Source organism: Pleurodeles waltl, chromosome 2_2 (genome assembly GCF_031143425.1).
Source record: "Pleurodeles waltl isolate 20211129_DDA chromosome 2_2, aPleWal1.hap1.20221129, whole genome shotgun sequence".
NCBI lineage: Eukaryota > Metazoa > Chordata > Amphibia > Caudata > Salamandridae > Pleurodeles > Pleurodeles waltl.
Genome location: NC_090439.1, coordinates 897,024,787 through 897,046,059, shown reverse-complemented (window position 1 = coordinate 897,046,059; position 21,273 = coordinate 897,024,787). Strand labels below are relative to the sequence as shown.

General features: G+C 44.8%; 1 protein-coding gene across 1 annotated transcript in view; it reads right to left on the bottom strand.

The window, feature by feature from the left end:
* RIMS2 (regulating synaptic membrane exocytosis 2) overlaps positions 1 to 21,273 on the bottom strand; it is a 1,513,920-nt gene that overhangs the window by 332,194 nt on the left and 1,160,453 nt on the right. Inside the window, exons 24-26 of the mRNA XM_069220600.1 lie at positions 11,854 to 12,033; positions 9,450 to 9,559; positions 6,633 to 6,665 (exon numbers count right to left, since the gene is read on the bottom strand). Coding sequence (XP_069076701.1) covers positions 6,633 to 6,665; positions 9,450 to 9,559; positions 11,854 to 12,033 — 323 coding nt within the window. The remainder of the gene's footprint in view (positions 1 to 6,632; positions 6,666 to 9,449; positions 9,560 to 11,853; positions 12,034 to 21,273) is intronic.

Genomic DNA, 21,273 nt, shown 5'->3' with positions numbered 1-21,273 from the left:
AGGTGATGTATACTGCCACCCACTGGCTCCTGATGTACCCGTGGACTAGGAATGCTTGGAGGCTGAAGGGTGGGCGTGGGAGGACTGGGCGACCCGCTGGCTCCCTGATCACCGGGGTGTGGGATGCCACATCCGCGGCCGCACAGGTGCTGTACAGCATGTGCCGGTCGGTGGCCGGGGGGGGAGGGGTTGCGGTTGGGTGCCCCTTCCGTAGCCATGAAAGGGTGGAAAGGCAGACTGCTGGGGTCTAGGTGCGGGTGCAAGGCCAAGGGACCGGGTCGTGGCTCGGGAATCCTTAAATCGCTTGAGCGCCGAGTCCGCCTTGTCTCCGAAGAGACGTGTGCCATTAAAGGGTATGTCCATCAAGAATTGCTGGACATCCCCTGAAAAGCCAGATGTTCTCAGCCAGGCGTGGCGTCTCAGTGCCACCGTCGATGCAACTGATCTGCCTAGAGTCGGTCGTATCCAGTATACAACGAATCATGAACTTAGCTGCATCCCTCCCATCTGTTACGGCTTGTGAAAGGACAGTCCAGGCCTCCTCCAGAACTGCAGGCAGCACTTGCCTGACCGTAACCCAGAGAGTATGGGAATAGCGGCCCAAAAGGCATGCAGTCTTCTTCCCCAAATTATCCAGTCTTTTTGATTCCCTATCTGGGGTTGCGGCAGGGAATGTGCCAGATGAAGAAGAAGCCTGGATGACAAGGCTCTCAGGCGTGGGTGAGGAATTTCGGGTCTGACGGAGCAGGTCGATGGCGGCAGGAAATTGTCCAATTCATAGGAGCCCCTGTGCTGGGTCTGGACCAATTACCCAAAAAGACGTCTGTCACTGCTTCATTAAAGGGTAGAAGGGGCTCGGAAGAGGAAGACCCTGGCTGAAACACGTCGGTTAGGATGTTAGGCCTAACCTCCACAGAAGGTAGCTCGAAGTCCAGGACCTCAGCAGCCCTTCTCACCACCATAGAATAAGAAGCACCCTCCTCCGTAGCCACGCTAGGAGGAGAGAGCATTCCAGTGTCACAGGAGGTGTATAGACCACTGGCATCACCCAAATCCTGCACTCAGTCCATTTGGGGGTCAAGCTGGTTTTCTAAAGGGTCCAGTGTCCCCTCCATACTCTCCCCGTATCCATACACTCAAGAATAAGGGTCTGGATCAACCCTGGGCCCAGGAGAGAAGGATCCGGAGGGGCCATCCAGAGCCGTGGCCCAAGCCGACGGCTTTGAAACCGAGGGAACCCCAACCGACTCACCTGTGCCCGAAGGCACCAAAGGTGGGTCGGACCGCCCAAAAATGAGGAGCATGGCCTTGTAAAATGCCTTAAGTTGGGCAGGGGTTGGCTCCGGTTCCTGGGAAGTCAGAGAAGGGCAGAGCCGACCCAGAGGAAGGCTCCGTTGACAGTAGCCTAGAGCGTCGATGCTCTTCCCGCATCGTATCATCTGATCGACGGGGTGAAGTTGAACAACACTTGTCCTTCTTCGACGACTTCTTTTTGAGACCAGAATGTCCCGATGACTTGGAGGACGAGGAGCGGTGGTGACTCCGCAGCCGGTCTCGAGAACTTCCTCTCGAATGGGACTGTGAGCGTCGCGGAGTCGAGTGTCGGGCCGCCATGAGCTTTAGGTACCTATCCCTCAAAGCTTTCGGGTTCATGGCACACTTGGAGCACAAATATGGGTCGTGATCACGCTCCAGGCCCCCATGACACACGAGCTGACGATCCTTCACCGACATAGTTTGGTGACAGGAATCGATGGGCTTGAATCCGGTCTTGCGGGCCATCCTTCAACGCATCTTTCAAAAACGTTGACAAAAGTGTTGACGTAGTCAAAAAATTACTGAGGTAGCTCTCTCCGGATCTGCGCGTAGGCTGGCGTGGAAAGAAAAGAACTGATGTCAGCGCACCGGGGTGGCACCTATATACAACCGCTACATCATCAAGGCGAGCATGACACCCACGGAGTTGACTGATGCCACCTGACGGCGTGCAGAGGTACTGTTCGAAGAAAAGTCTCCAGATCCAGTCTGACACCTGGGTAAATTCAAAGGTAAGGAATCTGCAACTAGAAGTCTCTATCAGATAAGGTTTTTTGAGGCACCAATTTATCGACATTTTTGTTGGTAGAATAATACCTCTGAAATGCCAGTGAGACTATGGTAATTCAGCTATATGGCCGGCACACCTGTCATGTAGGGAGCACTGTATGCTTAAGTTGTGACCTACACTGCTTTAGGTCTATAGGTCTGTGCTTATGAAAGGCCAGAAGGGCTAGTGTTGAATCAATCATGTAAGGCATCATACCTAACATAAGACGGATTATGCATAACTGACAAGTGACTGACTATGCCTGTCTGGGCTTATCTATGCCTACCCAAACGTTCATAAGCACAAGCATCTTGGAAAATCTTCAAACCTGCCCATAAGCCATCTATCTTTTTCATCTTTAGAAGATGGTTGAGCAAATTATCATAATTGCTCACAAGACCAGCATGCACACTGTAGGTCAGATACAAGCCATTCAGCAAAGTGATTCCTGTGTGTACAATAAAGGATCAGTTTGCAGCCCAAAGGTCAGAGATATAAATCCCAGCAAAATGGAAGAATTAGGCAATACCCCCAGAGATATATGCTTGTTTTAAATATGCACCCTTTCAAGGTTGATAAAAAGACTGCCACTGAGTTGTATGCTAATAACACAAACCTCTCTGTTAGGTGGTAATGCTTCTTTCATGGCTGTTTTATATTACCAACAAGGGCTTACAGTGTCTGTTAGCAAGAGGCAGCTGGGAGCAATATGAGAATGGATAAGTATTTTCATGTTAACTGATCCAAACTTAACTACAGAGCCTTACATGTCAATTTTCATAGTAAGACCCTGGCGGTCCGAATGACGGAAGCACCGCCAACAGGCTGGCGGTGCTTCATTCCCTATTCTGACCGTGGCGGTAAAGCCGCGGTCGCACCGCAGGGGCCGGCGGTTTCCCGCCGATTTTCCGCCGGCGGTGATAATCCGCCAGCAGCGCTGCCCTGGGGATTATGACCCCCTTACCGCCAGCCTGTTTCTGGCGGTTTACACCGCCAGGAAGAGGCTGGCGGTAAGGGGTGTCCTGGGGCGTGCAGGAGCCCCCTAACAGGGCCCCGGCCTGCTTTTCACTGTCTGCATGGCAGACAGTGAAAAGCGCGATGGGTGCAACTGCACCTGTCGCACGGCCGCAACACCGCCGGCTCCATTAGGAGCCGGCTCCTGTGTTGCGGCCTCATTCCTGCTGGGCCGGCGGGCGCAAACATGGTTAGCGCCCGCCGGCCCAGCGGGAATGTTGGAATGGGGGCCGCGTTAGTGCGGCCGCATGGCGGTTACCGCCGCCCGCCCGCCAAGATTGGAATCACCCCCAGAATCTTTGCAAATCTAGACTTAAAAAACCTAGACTTAAATCGTTTAGCTTAGCTCATACCAGAATGAATACAATAACTAGAAGAGTATTGCTGGAGGAAACTGGCAAAAGTGAAGAAGGTTATTGAGAGCACTGCAACATACACTCTTACCCCCACTATCCTATTAGCTGGCTCTAACTTCCACCTGTTTGGAGAAGTCCTTCTCAGCTTAAGGAATCTGTGCAATTGACCTGTCATTCAGCCCTGCCAGTCATCCGTTGCCCCCTAACACATCATATGTGTGGCTATACTGAATCCTCAAATGAGGAAGTTCTACTGTCAATGAACAACATTTTACAAGTGCGTGATCTTGCATCAATCAATTTTGATTTCTTCCCTTAGCACTCAATGAAACTAATTGAATGTTCCATGGAGAACACCCAAACTTGGAAGTCATGAAGAATATCAGCGAAGGAATGAAGGGCAATGTCAATGGATAACACTGAATCTGTAAAGAGGCTTAGTCATGGTGAACAGGTCAGCATTCAGGAAAGGGGCAAGTCTTCTAGTCTAACTCAATGATTCTAGCTCTTCTTGTGTGTTATTCTGCAGAAGGGAGGCCAATTTCCAGAACTACTGTCAATAAAAAAACAAATTAATAAAGGTGAGAATTTACCTTGAAATGAGAGCGCTCTGTTGTGAATTATTATAAAGGTTGGCAAGCTAAGGATAAGATGTACAATGAACTAGTTAACATGGGTGTCCATCATTCAGATTCAATTCCATGGTGAATGATGGTCGTAAAGGAAGTATAGGTTGACTGAATTCACATGTTTGAGTGTTCAGAGTGGACTAGCACAGACAGAGTGATGTACTAATGCCATTGCATCAGATCACTCAATTGGGTATACTAAAGTGCAGACCTAGCTAGGGGACAAAGGGAGGGCCGGACAACTGGGCTAGAATTAGAAGGGGATTGATTCAGATAGTTAAGGTGTGATGGGCACGTGTTAACATATAGTGTTAGGTTACGCCAGTGGGTAAGGATTAGTTGTAAGAAAGGACGTTGAAATACTCCTTGTGGGGACGGGGTTGAGGGAAGAGGGTTGTAAGCTCCATTCTCATGTTAGGGGGTTGTTCCACAGTGTCAGCATACATTCAAATGCATTCCATAATAGTGTAGGCAAATAAAACATATGTTCAAGCCACATAAAGATAAACATACTATCTCCACATATAAATTGAACAATATTAATGTTGATGGTTTTTAGCATAATCTAATTAAAAGACCTTACAGTTGTAGTTTAAACTTTAATGGACTATATCCCAGAGTGTCAAAGAGTCAACCCAGGCCTCTAATGTAAATTAAATTGGTGGATAGCACCCATCTCCTGCATATACTGTACTGAAAAATTAAACTATATTATTTGGTATTAGAGGATTGTGTGCAGCACCCTGAAATCGAACTAACACAAGAACAGTATTAAGACAATATTCGTAGTGTCTAATTGTAGAAGTATGCCTGTGTACTTCTAAAGGTAGGGCTACTTCAAATAGCTTCTATATTTATCTTTACTTTTGGTCCAGGTAAATTACAGGTGCTTCCTCTTGCTTCCCAGGCATATTAGGCCTCTGTGGATTCCCAGGTTTTCATGAAGACACACGAGGAATGCATTACAGTAATTTAAAGTTATAAGAATAATCTACTGGAAATATGTTAATTCCGTCACCAGGCAAATATCAGCAGATAGTCAAAGAGCAGTTAATCAAGGAAACATCCGACTTCCAGAAGTATTACCGATTAATTCACAACAAAAAAGCATTGCAAGTTAATCACAGCACAGGGCATTCACATGTACTTCTCACTCAAGCCAAAACTTGTGTGTAACTGCGAACATTTTAAAAGCCACCAATACAAATTTAGGGGGTCATTACGACCTTGGCGGGCGGCATCAGCCGCCCGCTAAGATCTGACCGCCGTGCGGCCGTCAATGCGGCCGCACCCCGCCACGGCCATTTGGAGATCCCCGCTGGGCCGGGGGGCGGAAACCTGGTTTCCGCCCGCCGGCCCAGCGGGGATCACGGCCGCAACATAGGAGCCGGCTCCAAATGGAGCCGGCAGTGTTGCGGTCGTGCGGCTTTTCACTGTCTGCTGAGCAGACAGTGAAAAGCTGCATGGTGCCCTGTCAGGGGGCCCCTGCACTGCCCATGCCAGTGGCATGGGCAGTGCAGGGGCCCCACGACTCCCCGTTCCGCCAGCCTTTTCCTGGCGGTGCAAACCGCCAGAAAAAGGCTGGCGGTCGGGGACTCGTAATCCCCTGGGAAGCGCTGCCCTGGCGGATTATCACCGCCGGGGCAAAAGTGGCGGAATACCGCCGGCCCTGGTGGTGCGACGGCGGCGCTTCCGCCGCGGTCGTAATCCGCCTGGAAGCACGCCAGCCTGTTGGCGTTGCTTCCGTCATTTTAGCCCTGGTGGTCTCGTACCACCAGGGTCAAAATGACCCCCTTAGTGTGTAACTGCGAACCTTTTGAAAGCCACCAATAACAATATATAGTAGTCCTCAAAGCTTCAACTTTTCTTATGAAGAATTATTACAAACATTTGATCACAACAGGTGTCATCAAATGTAACAAAGATATACTGTAGCACTATTGCAAGTATATTTATGTACGTATGAAGGCATATACCAGGGTGGTGAACTATGAAACCAACAGCTATCAAAACACATTCTGAACACCAGGAGAAAGAGCATAAATAAAAAGTAATGGGAGAAAAGGACTGTATGAAGCACGCTCAAACAAACAGAGGCTTAATGAGACAGACACTGCAATTGATATCGTATAGGCTATCAGGAAGGGGACTGGAGCTCACTCCGTCATAGAGAGGCTAACGAATGTCAGGGAGATTAGTGTCCACTGGATAGCACGAGGGAGCACTTAAGGGGTTAACGTTTAACGTTAAGCAGACCATTATTTTTACCAATATTAAATGCTCCAATCTGAAGTGGCAGTGAGTCTCCTAGATGTAGGCTTGGGCCTGGCCCTTAACTTTGGAAGACACAAAATGTACTTATAAGTGAACTCCAAGTACAGTAAACCAAAGGTGGAACTATCATTTTATGGAAGCACACCTCTGAGTGCCCTAAAGAGAGACTGCACACGTGCATGGAATACATATCAATTGCAGTTGGGTTTATTCTTGCTTGGACAGCCCCTAAAAGGCTTTTGGCAGAAAACAAACCCTCCGTTTAGTACAGACCTTCATAAAGCTCTATCTCCTTGTCTCCATTTTCTAGGAAAAATAAAAAGGGGAGAGAAAGAACCAGAGCACATGTGTTAAATCCATTTGCAAAAGGTACAGTATGCATCTTCATAAGAAAAAAAGAGCAGCAGATTTTCTTTTTTGATTCCGCAGTGGTCATAGCGACCTTATTGTCTACAATTTCCTATTGTACCATTTGCCTGTGGGAATCAAGCCTACAGCAAAAAATAAAAATAAAAAGAGTTTAAAGTTTAATCCATCATGGACATCAGCCAGGAAGCAGACACGCATTCACCTGGCTGCACGGTGTGGAAACAAAGGCACCCATCAGATTCTCCACACCTTTGTGGTAGAACACACAATCATATAGTATCTTTCTTGGGTTAAAGCTAGCCACCTTTCTTTTCTGCTGAAAATGTCAGTTCACGTGAGAAAGTAGAGCGCACTAAGACTTTACATGGTTTATTTATTTATATATATTTACACCTGTTTTTGGTGTATTTCTTACTTTCGGCACAACCTGATCTCTACACTTTACATGAAAACATTATTAGGTTACATGTTTTTATTAATAAGTTACGATACAGAACCACTGTGTTATGATAACTTTACATTTTATTTACATTTTCATAACATGTAAATAACAGAGGCAGACTACAGATCCAAGGTAACTAAATGCCTTGCAAATTGCAAAGCCGGTACCCAGATCATGTTGTACTTCATTCAGTTCAACTTTTTTTACTAACCATCTGGGCTCGCTAACAAATTTACTTTCATCCTACTACAAAGCAGTTCTGCATAACAGTGTCCAACATATTTCATATATTTTTAAAGGACTGCACTAGTTGTATAGCAGTATCATGTCAGAAGTACCTTAAGGATTTGGTACAGGTCTTAGCGAGGTCCAACTGGAGAAGATCAAAATTTACAGTCCATTTTCTTCAGATTCAAGTTACCTACAGACCTACAGCTTCTATACACAGTACCTCGGCCACTGGGCAGTGGGAAGCGCCAAGTACAGTGCCCTTTACGGGGGTATATTTTACCAATACCTGCTATGAGCCTCATAGCTCTGTGCACACATTTTTCATGTTGCACACTTGTTCATACATTGATTTTATATGACAGTATGTTTGTGTCTAGAATTTACAACTACACATAATATTTCCCAAACGATCTCATGATACAAATAAAAATGTGGTACATTATAACCTGAATTAAGCCACTCTTTCCAAGCATGGACAGAAAGTGCTTTGAAATGCGTTTCTTTACCCGCAAAACATCTGTCAGCTTTGCAGTCACTGCATACTGTAACTATAGTGTATACTGTCTAGAATCCATTTGAAGAATTTCTACAGTGGTAGAAAGAAATAAAAATGTTCTTCTCGTCTCCATGCAAGTGTTTAAATAGCTTACAACCTACAGCTGTAAGCTTGCGAGTGCCACTGTGGCTGCCTCTCTCACCTCCATAGGTGGATAGCCTCCCCTAGACAAAGTGAGGTACTAAAGCTAGCGCTCCCACCCATGCAGGCCTCGCTGCTGAGAGATCATCTGCCCTGATCTGCTTTTGAATCTAGCAACAGAGCCACATATTTTCCTCTAATGAGGCTATCTTACCCACTCAGCCTTGAGCAAACTTTTTTATGACCTTGTCGGATGGGATAGTACGTCACAAACATGACGGCTATCCCGTCTGCTGTATTACAAGATCCATTATATCCTATAGAAAACTGCGGGATATCTGTCACGTTTGTGATGGACTATCCAATCCGCCAAGGTCGTAATCAGGCCCTTATGGCCTCATTTAGAACAATGTGGACCGGTTACTCTGTCACAATGGTGAAGGATATCCCGTCAGCCGAAATCTAAATCCCATTGGATATAATGGGATTTAGATTTTGGCAGACGGGATATCCATCACCGTTGTGATGAAGTAACCCTTCCATTGAGTTCTAACTTGGCAGATGGGTTACTCCGTCCCAACGGTGAAGGATATCCCATCCACCAAAATCTAAATCCCACTGGATATAATGGGATGTGGATTTTGGTGGATGTCATTTTTGTCATCATTGTGACGGAGTAACCCGTCTGCCGAGTTCTAAATTAGGCCCTTGGCTGGCTCCCTCGGGCACAGGTGGTTGTTTACGAGAACCTGACACTGAAAACACTGAAGGGTTACTCCGATTTCAGGTGGACCTGAAAAGAGATTCCAGTTGTATTTGCCCACACACTAATTGTACATGTGCAAAATAAGTACCCTGCACTATTTTACTACAGGTTTTTTTAAAGGTAAATCCAGGCAACAATCATTTTGACAAATGAAACGAAATGCCAAGATGTGCTCGCTGAAATGCATTCCGCAGTGCATACATTGTAATTTTGCACCCTGGAACATGTCCAAGGATACACATGTCAGAATTTCACATTACTTATCAAGATACTTGCCAGTTTTTACCTGACATAAACATGTAACGAGGGGTACGTAACATGCACATGGGGAAGTAATAGATGTACAATTAGCAAATGGGTAAATACTGGTCGGCTAAATAGGAGTTTGCACCTGAAACCGAATTATCCTTGTAATTGTAATCTGGACCATTGTATTTTATGTAGAATGTATACTGTGGAAAAATCACGAATCCTCTACAATGCATTTCTCATCGACTAACAGCAGAAATATTAATGCAAACCCTTTGCCGCTAATTCCAAAAAACAGACATTAAAGTAATTCAATATGAGAACCATTAACACATTTAGATTTTCATTCTTGGGTCAATTGAAAATGAGAGCACCTATTTTTAAACAAAGACTTACTTCTCTCCAGGGTTCCTTTTGGTGGAAGTTGAGGTAATTGGCGACCTCTGCGACCAGCCAATGGTGTGTTTGAGGGGCTTGTTTGGACAGACCCAGTACGAGGATGTGACCTAAGGAACATACAAAGAATTGAAAAAATAAAGTTCTAAAAAAAATGAATTACATTCATTGGTATTCATTAAAATAAAAAAAATAAAAACAGAAAAGACATTTTGAATAAATCAAAATCAGTAGAAGCGCCATGTTAAATGCATGGCTCTCCTTAAAGTAAGATTTCTAAAAATGAGTTTTTTCCACATTAACGGTTTGCAACAACATTTAGCACCCACAAATTCAGCACCCACAAAATTCAAACTATTTTAGTTTCAGGTTTTTGTCGTAAACCGAGTATTTATCAATAGAAAAAGATGCACAAATGGTGTGCGTTTCACATATCCAGTCAGGAAAGCCATAAAGGGTCTCACTACCTCTCCTACCTTGAAATATTGAGTCTGGGCGCAACACTGAAAGTATTTACTGCTGTGTTTCGGTAGAAATCCCCTTTATAAACAGCTCAGCGAAAGGTAAATCACGTTTCGACCTTCCTATCATCACGTGCTTTTATTTACTGAGTGTTAGATAGTTTCATTTTGGAGGTAAAAACCGTTAAATGTATTTTTAGAAAGTGTGCAACGATACCTTTTGCCATTGTCTCTCTGTTAGCTAAAAGAGTCACCCTTTTTCCATACCTTCTAAAGTGATTATGATTAATAATGAAAAACATTTCAGTCACTAGGATTTATTAACAACGATTCTGCTTTGCAATTTCAGGCATAAATCCCATGAGATTCCAGTATGTACATTTTAGCAACAGTGTACATTAGTGTATGAGCACCGAAGTTTCTTACTATATGCATTGGAAATTATAGGAATGTGCATTTATTTGTCGGTCAGAGTTGCCAGTTTTGTTGTTTTATAATAAGTCCCATGTCTGCTGAACAAGGCATAACTCATTCAAACAGTTTTGTTGTCCTTCCTACCTCTCATTAAAAAAACAAAGAACAATGAGGAGTGATCACATCAAAGTAAAGTTTTTTACGTTACCTTATTTTGATTTTTGATTAATTTGCTTTCAAAAGTACTTTTTTTAACACACATCCTTGCTCTGTGTTAGGCTAAGTTATAAATATCATTAATAATGTTAAAGCCAAGCACACTAACAGACGCCCATAAAAAAGCAAAAGAAGAGAAAGTGTCTACTTATAGACAGCCAACCTTGATCCTCTCAATTGGAGGTGTGAGATTAGGAGTGCAAACATGTAGAGCAGTGCACAGCCCGCAAAGGTGCTAGCGTGGGCGTCACATTAAGCTAAGGTAGGATGTGACAAGCAAGTTCAGTTTTGTTTTACATGTGTGAACTGTTAGTTAAAATCTGTATTAGTATGTCATCATATAATCTGTTGGAGCTGGCACACATCCATTACCTAAATCACTTCCCTTCCTGTCTGCCTCTGCTGCCAATTAATAGGTCACTTTTACTAAGCAATGGTGAAAGCTGACCCAGCCTATCCTCAGTGTCACTTAGCTTCACTGCCCGTTTTATCGTTGATATGTGGATTGAAAATTAATTTACACAGTCTGCTGAAGTCCATGCGAAAATGCATGCACACCCAACCCATGCAGTTGATGGTAGTGTCATCCACTCGGTTTTGTAAGACACAGGAGCACATTTTATGTTACATCAATGACGCCAACAAATAATAGTTAACATATTTAGCAATGTTATCAAAACCAAACGTCCTGTTCGGAAGGAATCATTCCAAGACCAATGTCTTCATTAACGTGTCTGTGATATGAGACTACTTACTTTTACATGCACTTACAGTCTAAATTATCACAATGATGCAGCAGCAGTTCAAATATGTGACAAAATGTCTCATGCAACAGCAAATTGCAATTTAGTACAAATGAGCTGAAGAAAACAGCAAATAGGCAATCAGTATAGTTAAACTAAAAATGATACATATAAAAAACGTATATACAGCTACTGCAAGAAATCAACGAGGCATTTGATGAGATGGTAATAGCTCCAGTAGTGATGTCTGATGAACACAAATAAGTTAGCATTCTGTAAGAGAAAAATGTGTGATAAAAATGGAGTGCCTTCTGTGGATACTACCCAACAAGGTTTCTGTATGTGAGGAACCACGAAACAGATGCAGATAAATACTGTTAGTAAACAAGGTACAAAATGACATCCACACCATTATATCCGCTACAGAATATAAGTAGTGTGTTGGAAAAATCAGGGTTAGTATCTATCACTACTAGTGATCAGCCAAGAATGGAAGGAGAATAGCTACTGGGAAAATAAAATGGTGATTTGGTGGGGCAAAAGAGGGAGCAGTCTAATTGTCTTTTTCACCTCGATAAGGCAGGTGAAGGAGGGGCAGATCTTCCAGTCACTAGTGAAGGCATCGACCTCATGAGATTTGAGTCAGGACGCTCAGTGGACCGGGAGCGGGAGCTGGTCCGCTCGAGCACGGGACGTTGTTCGGTTGACCTGGATCTTTGATATGGATGTCTATCTGCTGCTGCACAATTCCTGTAATGTCAGTCAAAATTCTGCTTAGTTGACCTCGAGGTTTATTACATGTATGCAATACTGTACCTTTTGTCGTAGAATAGTGTTTGTGGAGTAAAGATTAACCATGAGCAATCAGTAACACATTACACACGTGTCTCAGATGTTAAAGTGTCAGCACCTAATAAGTGTATTTAGGTTCACATACGCATACCTGAAATTGAACTGTTGCCAAGTTATACCACAATCAATTCATAAACAACAATATCAGTTACCTTGGGTACTTTGTTTTCTCAAAAAGTCTGACGAGATGCAGATCATTTACCTTGGCCTGCATTTCACATCGTTGATTTTAGCCTTTCTTCATGATGAGAACTATCATTTCTGATGGTGTATTTCGGATATGTTTCAGGATTTTTGAATTAATTTACTCAGAAAAGCAGATCTCATATCTAGGGGGATGGGATGAACAACAGAAGTGCATCCTAAAGGAGCATAAGACCAAACCAAGACCTAATCTGAAGCAAATACATGCTTCACAAATAAAAGCAAGGACAGGTCCCGTATTTACTCAATGTTGACACGCCCAAAGAGCAACCAATCAATATATGTTGTCAAGATGGATCATAAAGGAAGAAATTTAACTTACCTGTAATGTTTGATCCAGGAAAAATATGCTGGCCCAGTAAAAAATCCCTCAATTATCATGATGTTTTGGATACCTAAAGTTTCAAAAATTGTGGCAGGTTTTTTATGCACCTATTCTTGCATGTGACATCATAGCTCCTCATTAGGCATCTAAAAGTCTACCTGATTATATTTAGTTGACCCTCACAAGTCATTGATAGATACACATTTACAGTTCACTCTGGGAAACTGTAGAATAGGAGACTAATTGTGCTATACTATTCATTGTATTATTATTGCCGATTTTGCCATCACAAACTCATACTGATGGCCAATTTGGTTAACTACCCATCACTGGTTGTAATGCGCCAAAGAAGGCCCAATGTTAGCCATTCATAGCACAACGGTCTGACATGCTCGATTTCACAAGATCCAAAACTTTGAAACACTTGGTCATGGCACTGGAAGAATGTCTCCTGCTAGACTTATACCTACCAATAGCTGCCATAGCTGTAGTACCCATACAACTGAGAGATACCAGGAAAGCATTTAGATCATTGAGCAGACCATAATTTCTTCAAATGTTTATGAGGAAGGAAAGAAAGTCAGAAAATGTTGAGCAAAAGGGTACAATGTAATGGAGCACATATTTGTCTTCATATGCATCTTAACCTAATATGGAATAGAGAAGTATCATGTCTTTTCAAAGCGGCTTTCCGTGACTATGAGATTGTCTCTGAGTGTTTTTCACAAACAGTTTGCCATTAAGAAAAAAAACAGGGTGGTCTGGGCTTGGAGTGCTCTGCTCCACTAAGATCAGACAAATCAGTATAATTTACAGGTAAGTCCTCATCTTCAATCTTTTCTCCTCCTTCAACATCACAAACAGGTCTTGTTCCTAGGTGGAAACAGTACCCATTAACAGGAAGACAGGAACAGGGCCATTCTTCTTCCAAAGGAAAGTGAAAAATGATGCAACACATTCCGCACAGAGACAGGAACTACAACATTTCCTAGTGTATTACATAGGCTTAAATGTTGAAATAATTAAGGCCCCAACTCGATTCTGTGTGGGTAAGTACATAACCAAAGCAAGCGTCTTACTTCCAAAGAGGGTTTATAGCTCCTTCCAAATATGGTAAAGTACCAGAAATGGTAGGCTTGCACCTCCTCATCAAAAGAGTAAAACCTTTGACGAGCTTAGTTATGTTGGGGCGGGGGTCAGTTGCATGGTTAGGTGGTCTACGGAGTTACACTCCTATTGGGTCTCTAATCAGGATGTTTTGCTACGTGATTTGACCTGCATGTCGACGGATGCAACCTTTTTCTTGTTAATGTGTGAAACTGCAATAAAGTGTTGCTATAAAAAAAGCGTGAAACCTATGGTATTGTGTAAAGTTGAGGACCTAGTGTGACCTTGAAATTGAGCAGATGTTATGTTCTAGGGAGCTTTCTTGCTAACAAGTCTGTGATGAGTGATACTCGAAAGAAGAATGACCTACGTCTAACCCAAGATCATACTTGCACTTCCCAGTTTTAGAACTGGGGTTTAACACTAGAATTAGCTAATTGCCACAGGGATAGGGTGTTAAACTGGACAATTAAAGACCTTCTGCACGGACTCATTGAGGCACTGTTGATGAAAAAGTATGATAGTTCTCAAAGCGGTGTATGGCAATCTAGGTAAAGGAAAAGTAGGAGATCTGATCTGCCATTATTAAAACCAATTTTCTGTCAGATTTTTTAGTTCAAAGCACTGAATTAGGGGTGACTTCAGATTGGTTGCACTTCACTTTTTAATTGTTTCCTTGATGTTAACAAACTGCATAAGAAACAGCATTCACTTGTTGAAGACCTACTTAATTATAGATTTAACATTTCAACTCTTAAGATGAGTGGGGGAACAAACAGGACCCATCCAGAGGCGAATAAATGTAAGGTTTGCTAATAGAAAATATTAGAAGTGTCAAACATTAGTACAATCATAGCTAAAAAAGAAACTATGGCATAGAACAGGATTATGCCAAGAACATATTAGGCAGCTTTCCAGAACAGATAAGGATAAAGGATCCCACACAGAAAGTAATGGAGCAAAGAAACAGACAGACTTTCTACAGAGAAAGCACACTGCTTGAAAGAACAGAGATAATGTTGAAAAAATTAAACTGAAGTCACCAGATCACTGAAAAGGTGTTACCAATACAAACAGGTGTTATCAGATATACTTTCACATGGAAAAAAAGAACATAAAAAATACATTGGAAAGAGCAGAATTTGAGGCACAGACATTAGCTGGTATGAAGCAAATAATGACCATAACCACCCCTTACTCTCTTGTATAGCTGAAAAAAACTGAAGTTAGTGACAATGCTTTATGTGTTATCTGTATTTAGAGATGATGTTCAGGTGGTTTAAAATGGACATGAGAAAACATGACAGGATTGTACACCATCCTAAATAAGCACTATAACTTCTATAAATTCACTTCTATCTGTAATTTATGTCTACATTACCAGGGAATACTCAAGACAAACAAGTTACTTACCTTTTATAACCCTCATTCTCATAGAGACTAACCGCAGAGTCCTTACCTTTTAAATAACTCCCAGGTATCAGACTGGATTATTGGGAACATGGGAAACTGTACAATATAATAAACAAGGGTTCACTCGGAGGAAGCTTGGCGCCTGTCTCATTCACACATCGTTCCAATGAGATGGCGACGAGGAAGACAGTCTTGAGGGTGAGAAGCTGCAAAGGACAGCTGTGAAGCAGCTAAAGGGAGTGCATAGCAGATGAGTGATGACCACGTTAAGGTCCCTTTGAGGCATGAGAAAGAGAGGATCAGGAAACAGATGTTGTAAACCTTTAAAAATATGCAAAACAATAGGTGATTTAAATAATGAAGTCCAGTCCAGCAACTGAGAAAAGGCCAAGAGATATCCTTTAATTGTGTCGAAAGCAAAGCCTTGTGAGGCAAGGGATAAAACAAACAGAACATCAGATAATGTGTCTTAGAAGGGGCAAATCTGGCGTGTGCTGCACCAAACCACAAAGCTGTCTCACCAACAGGCATACACAATATTTGTCTAGGGATGACTGGCTGCCAATATAACATCTACCACCTCTGGAGGACTGTCAAAGATGTTCAAATGTCACCACTCAATCTCCAAGCATGAAGGTGGAGATTGCGTAGGGCCGGCAACAGAAAGCAGGTCCTCTTGGAGGGGCAGCCTGACTGGATGATGGACGCTCAAGCCAAGGAGCTCTGGATACCATACTGTTTATGCCCAATAAGGGGCCACTAGGATGATTTGGGCCTAGCCAGTACTGATCTTCAGAACTTTGGACAGAAGAGGTATCTGCTGAAAGGCATACAGGGGTCCCACGTTTTACTCCAGGCGGAACAGGTCTCCTACCAAAATATTCTTGCACACTCCAATATGCAGGACTGCTGACATTGCATGTTCTCAGAGGTGACAAAAAGATCAAGGAACTGTTCTTCCTATTCATGGAAGACACCTTGCGTCACATCCAGGTGTAAATGCCACTTGTAATTCGCTACAGTTGGCGGTTTAGCCTGTCTGTCCTGGCATTCAAAGACCCTGCCAGGTGATTTTACCATCAGGAAAACTACTTGGTGGTCGACCCATTTCCAGAGACACAGGTCCTCCTGGCAAAAGGGTCTGTAACCCTACCTGGTCTGTTTGTTGCAGTACCATATGGCTGTGGTGTGGTCTGTAAGCACCCATACCCACCCCCCCTTGATGGATGGAAGGAAAGTTTTCAATGCCAAGCAGACCACCCTTACTTTCAGAAGGTTGATATGGAGACAGGGACTCTGTTGGAGACCAGAGGCCTCTGATATCCATCCATCTCAGGTGAGCAGCCCAACCTATAAGTGGAGAATTGGTCAACACTTTCAACTCTGGGTGGGTAGGGAGAGGGGTCGATCAATTGTCGAATCACACTACAGTAACCACCACTGCCCGCCCACTGGGCAGGTCACAGCTCTCCAGCCGCTCACGGCACTCCTGCCTGCTGCTGACAGCTCTGCCAGCATTCCCGGGCCTGATTGCATCTGCTGATGCCTCCTTTGCGCCACTGCCGCTCCCACCATCCTGCCGCCTTCCCTGGATCCTTCTGGGATATATAATGGAGGCCGCAGCGCAGTCTCAATGAGAAGTGCCTGACCCCTTGGACCTGTCACAGCTCCCGAGCCATTCCATGGCCCTCCTGCCTGCTGCTGAGAGCTCCGCCCACATTCCTGGGCCTGATTGCGTTTCGTGATGCCTCTGCTAATGCCTCCTTTGCGCCACTGCCCCTTCTGTCCACCATCCTACCTCACACTCCAACCCCTCCCATCTCCTAGGACATATAATGGAGGCTGCAGTGTGGGTGCGCATCGGACAAATGGCAAAGGGAAGCCTGCCTGTGCCTATCCGCAGCTGGACTGCATCTAGCACCAGGACCCCTGGTCCTCCCACACCCACCACTAAAAAGCTCCAGGACCTGAGCATCAGACACCCCATCAACAGCTGCTACACGGCCTCCCCACACTCAACCAAAGGACCCTTCACATGTTTTCACTGTTTCTCCTGCAATGCGGGCCCACTTGCCCGCACTGCACCCACACAGAAGACTATGAACAACCAAGCACCACTACAGTGCATCCTGCTAAACGCCCCATCCATATGCAAACACGCCACGGAAATCTCTGTCACCTCCCATGAAATGGACATCGCCTTCATCACCAAAACATGGCTAACACCATCCTCAAACCCCAACAAAGCAATGGCCACTCCTGACAGCTATAGTATGATACAGCAAGACCCCACTAACAAACACGGAAGGGGCATCGCCATCATCTTCAAGGAAACCATCTAATGTACCATCACTGACAACGACCCAATGCCTCTCATGGAGCTCCTCAACTTCAGACTCCAGAACGATGCCAACACCACGATGAGAGGCACTTTTGCATTCAGACCCATGGGACCTTCTGTGACACCATCATCAACCTCATCGCTCCCCCTTGCCATCAACTCCGTCCACTATGTCCTGCTCAGCCATCTTAATTTCCAGCTGAAAGACCCCAACACCACCAACTCCACTTCCCTCATGGAGAACCTCAGCAACATTGGCCTCACTGAACTGGTCACCAAACCCACACACAAAGCCGGACACACACTGGACGCCATCTTCATTTCTAGCCACAGAATCAATTTCACCCACTTGACTGAACTCACCTGGAAGGACCACGACTTGTCCACTTTACCATTTCCAATTTCTGCCACACCACCTCCAACCACTACAGCACCTCCCACTGAAGCTGGGGCAAGGTAACTGAGACCTTATGGGCACAGACCCTAGGCACCGCACAACCCAAGCCCATGGCAGATCTTAACCAAGCCATCCAAAACTTCACCAGCTGGATCACCAAATCCACTGACAGAGTTGTCCCGCTGAAACCAGCTAAAACCAACAACATCTACAAGCCAGCAAGATGGTACATTCCGGAGCTTATAAACTCCAAACGTGACTGCCACCAACCCGAGAAACAATGGCATGTGACCAAGGACCCCTCTGACAGAGCCACCTACAAAGTAGCCCACAACAACTACCATCAACACATCAAGGCAGCAAAGACAGCAGCAATCACTGCCCGCATCAACACCGCAGCCAACCACATGAAAGAACTCTTCAAAATCATCAAGCAATTCTCCAACCGATAGCCACAGAGACCACCATCCACCCATCCCAGGAACTCTGCGATACCCTCTCAGATTATTTCCACAGCAAGATCACCATCGTATACAACAATTCCCAACCCTCCTCCTCCAAGCTAGACAACATCTCTCAAACAGCCAACACCAGCCACAAAATAACCTCCTGGTTTTGGATTACAACACAGATAACTCCAGCCATCATGGCATCCATCCACTCCGGGGCACCCACCTACCCCTGCCCCCATACGCTTTTCAACCTTGGAGCCAATAGTATGAGCACAGAACTAAACCACATTCGCAACACCTCCATCTCCACGGCAACCTTTCCGGACGAATGGATGCACATAGAGGACCTTCTAAAGGAACTCTCTGCCGATCCCAGCAACCTCAAAAACTACAGACCGATCTCCTTGCTACCCTTTCCGGCCAAAGTGCTCGAGAAAGTCATCAATCAACAGGTCACCGACTACCTCAAACAAAACCACCTTCTCGACACCCCACAATCAGGATTCGGGTCAACCACAGCATGGAGACCGCACTAATTGCCACCATGGACGGCATTAGGACCCTCCTCGATCGAGAGGAGTCAGCAGCTCTGATCCTTCTGGAACTCTCAGCTGAATTCGATACAGTCTCCCACCACACTCTCCTCAACAGACTCCACAACATATGTGTTGGAAATGGCACTTTTTGCAGGGTCATCCCCAGTCTTTTTGCCTCCTGCCTCCAATTTTTTCTGCATACTGTAACTATAGTGTATACTGTTGCTGTTGGCTTTTGAACGCTGAGCACTTTACTACTGCTAACCAGTGCTAAAGTGCATATGCTCTCTGTGTAAATTGTATGTAATTGGTTTATCCATGATTGGCATATTTGATTTACTAGTAAGTCCATAGTAAAGTGCACTAGAGGTGCCCAGGGCCTGTAAATCAAATGCTACGAGTGGGCCTGCAGCACTGATTGTGCCACCCACATAAGTAGCTCTGTAATCATTTCTCAGACCTGCCATTGCAGTGTCTGTGTGCAGTTGTAACTGTAAACTGTGTACCCACTTGCCAGACCTAAACCTTCCCTTTTCTTACATGTAAGGCACCCCTACGGTAGGCCCTAGGTAGCCCCAAGGGCAGGGAGCAGTGTATGGTTAAGGTAGGACATATAGTAATGTGGTTTTAATTCGTTTTCACTGTTGCAAGGCCTGTCCCTCTCATAGGTTAACATGGGGGCTACCTTTAAATATGATTAAAGTGTAGATTCCCTTTGGGAGTGGATGGACATGTGGAGTTTGGGGTCTCTGAGCTCACAATTTAAAAATGCATCTTTTAGTAAAGTTGATTTTAAGATTGTGTGTTTGGAAATGCCACTTTTAGAAAGTGGGCATTTTCTTGCTTATACCATTTCTGTGACTCTGCCTGTTTGTGGATTCCCTGTCTGGGTCAGTTTGACAGTTGGACTGGTTGCACCTCACACTAGACAGTGACACAAAAGGAGCTGGGGTGTAGTCTGCATTTCCTGAAGAGCCATCTGTGCTAGGAGGGAGGGGAGGAGTGGCCACTTACACCTGAAAGGGCTGTGCCTGCCTTCACACAATGCAGTCTCCAACCCCCTGGTGAGTGTCTGGGGCCTGGCCTGGGCAAGGCAGGATTTCACATTCCAAAGAGACTTTACTTTGAAGTAGGCCTACTTCAAAGGAGACATTGGGTATAAGAAGGCCACCCAAAACCACAGACTTTAGAAACACTTCTGGAACCAAGAGGAACCTCTGCCTGGAGAAGAGCTGAATAGCTGAGGAAGAAGAGCTGCCCTGCCTGTGACTGTGCTTTGTGGAGCTATCCTGCAGTTGCTGCTTCTGCCAGAGTAAGAGGGCAAAGACTGGACTTTGTGTGCCTTCCATCTTGAGAAGAAATCTCCAAGGGCTTGATCTAGAGCTTGCCTCCTGTTGTTTGAAGTCTCAGGGACAGCAAAGACTTCTCTCTGCCAGAACTTGGAGTCTCTGGAGAGACTCCTACTCTGCCCTGTGGTGCCCATCCAGTTCCTGGGACCGTGAAAGGAGAAGCTGGCAGCCTAAAGACAAGAAAATCCACACACAGAGCGCCGCGCGGGGAAAAGATTGACGCAACTCCGATCCGCGGCTGAAAAAACGACGTGCCGCCGGCTCCGCAGCTGAGAAAACGACGCTCGCAGGAAACGTGACCGAAGAATCGACGCATGGAGCAGGAGAAATTACGCGCAGCTTCGCTGACCGAGGCTGGGAGATCACAACCTGCGCTGCGGGGATTTTGGATCATCGTGCGACTGGATTTCCGACTCACGTACCACCGTGCGGAGTTATTTTTGATGCACACCCGCCCATGCAGGGTTATTTTTGACGCGCACCAGGTACATTTTCACGCTAGCAGCGCTAGTGTGTGTTTAAAACTACTTAAAGACTCTTTTTGCATTTTTATTGATAACTTGACTTGTGTATGGTGGAATTTTGTCGCTTTGGTCTTGTTTTGTTTAGATAAATATTTCCTATTTTTCTAAACGGGTGTTGTGTCATTTTGTAGTGTTTTCATTACATTACTGTGTGTGTTGGTACACATACTTTACACCTAGCACTCTGAAGTTAAGCCTACTGCTCTGCCAATTTACCAAGGGGGTAAGCAGGGGTGAGTTGAGGGTGATTCTCTTTTACCCTGACTAGAGTGAGGGTCCTTGCTTGAACAGGGGGTAACCTGACTGTCAACCAAAGACCCCATTTCTAACAATATGCATTCAACAAAACGCCCTTAAGTGGAATGCCTCTTTCCTCTCAGGCTGCATACAGAGCATCCGCCTTCCTCCCTTCACTTCTGCACCCAGGAGCATCACCTGCAGAATACCCCAAGAATCCTCCCTCAGCCCCACCTTGTTCAACATCTACATG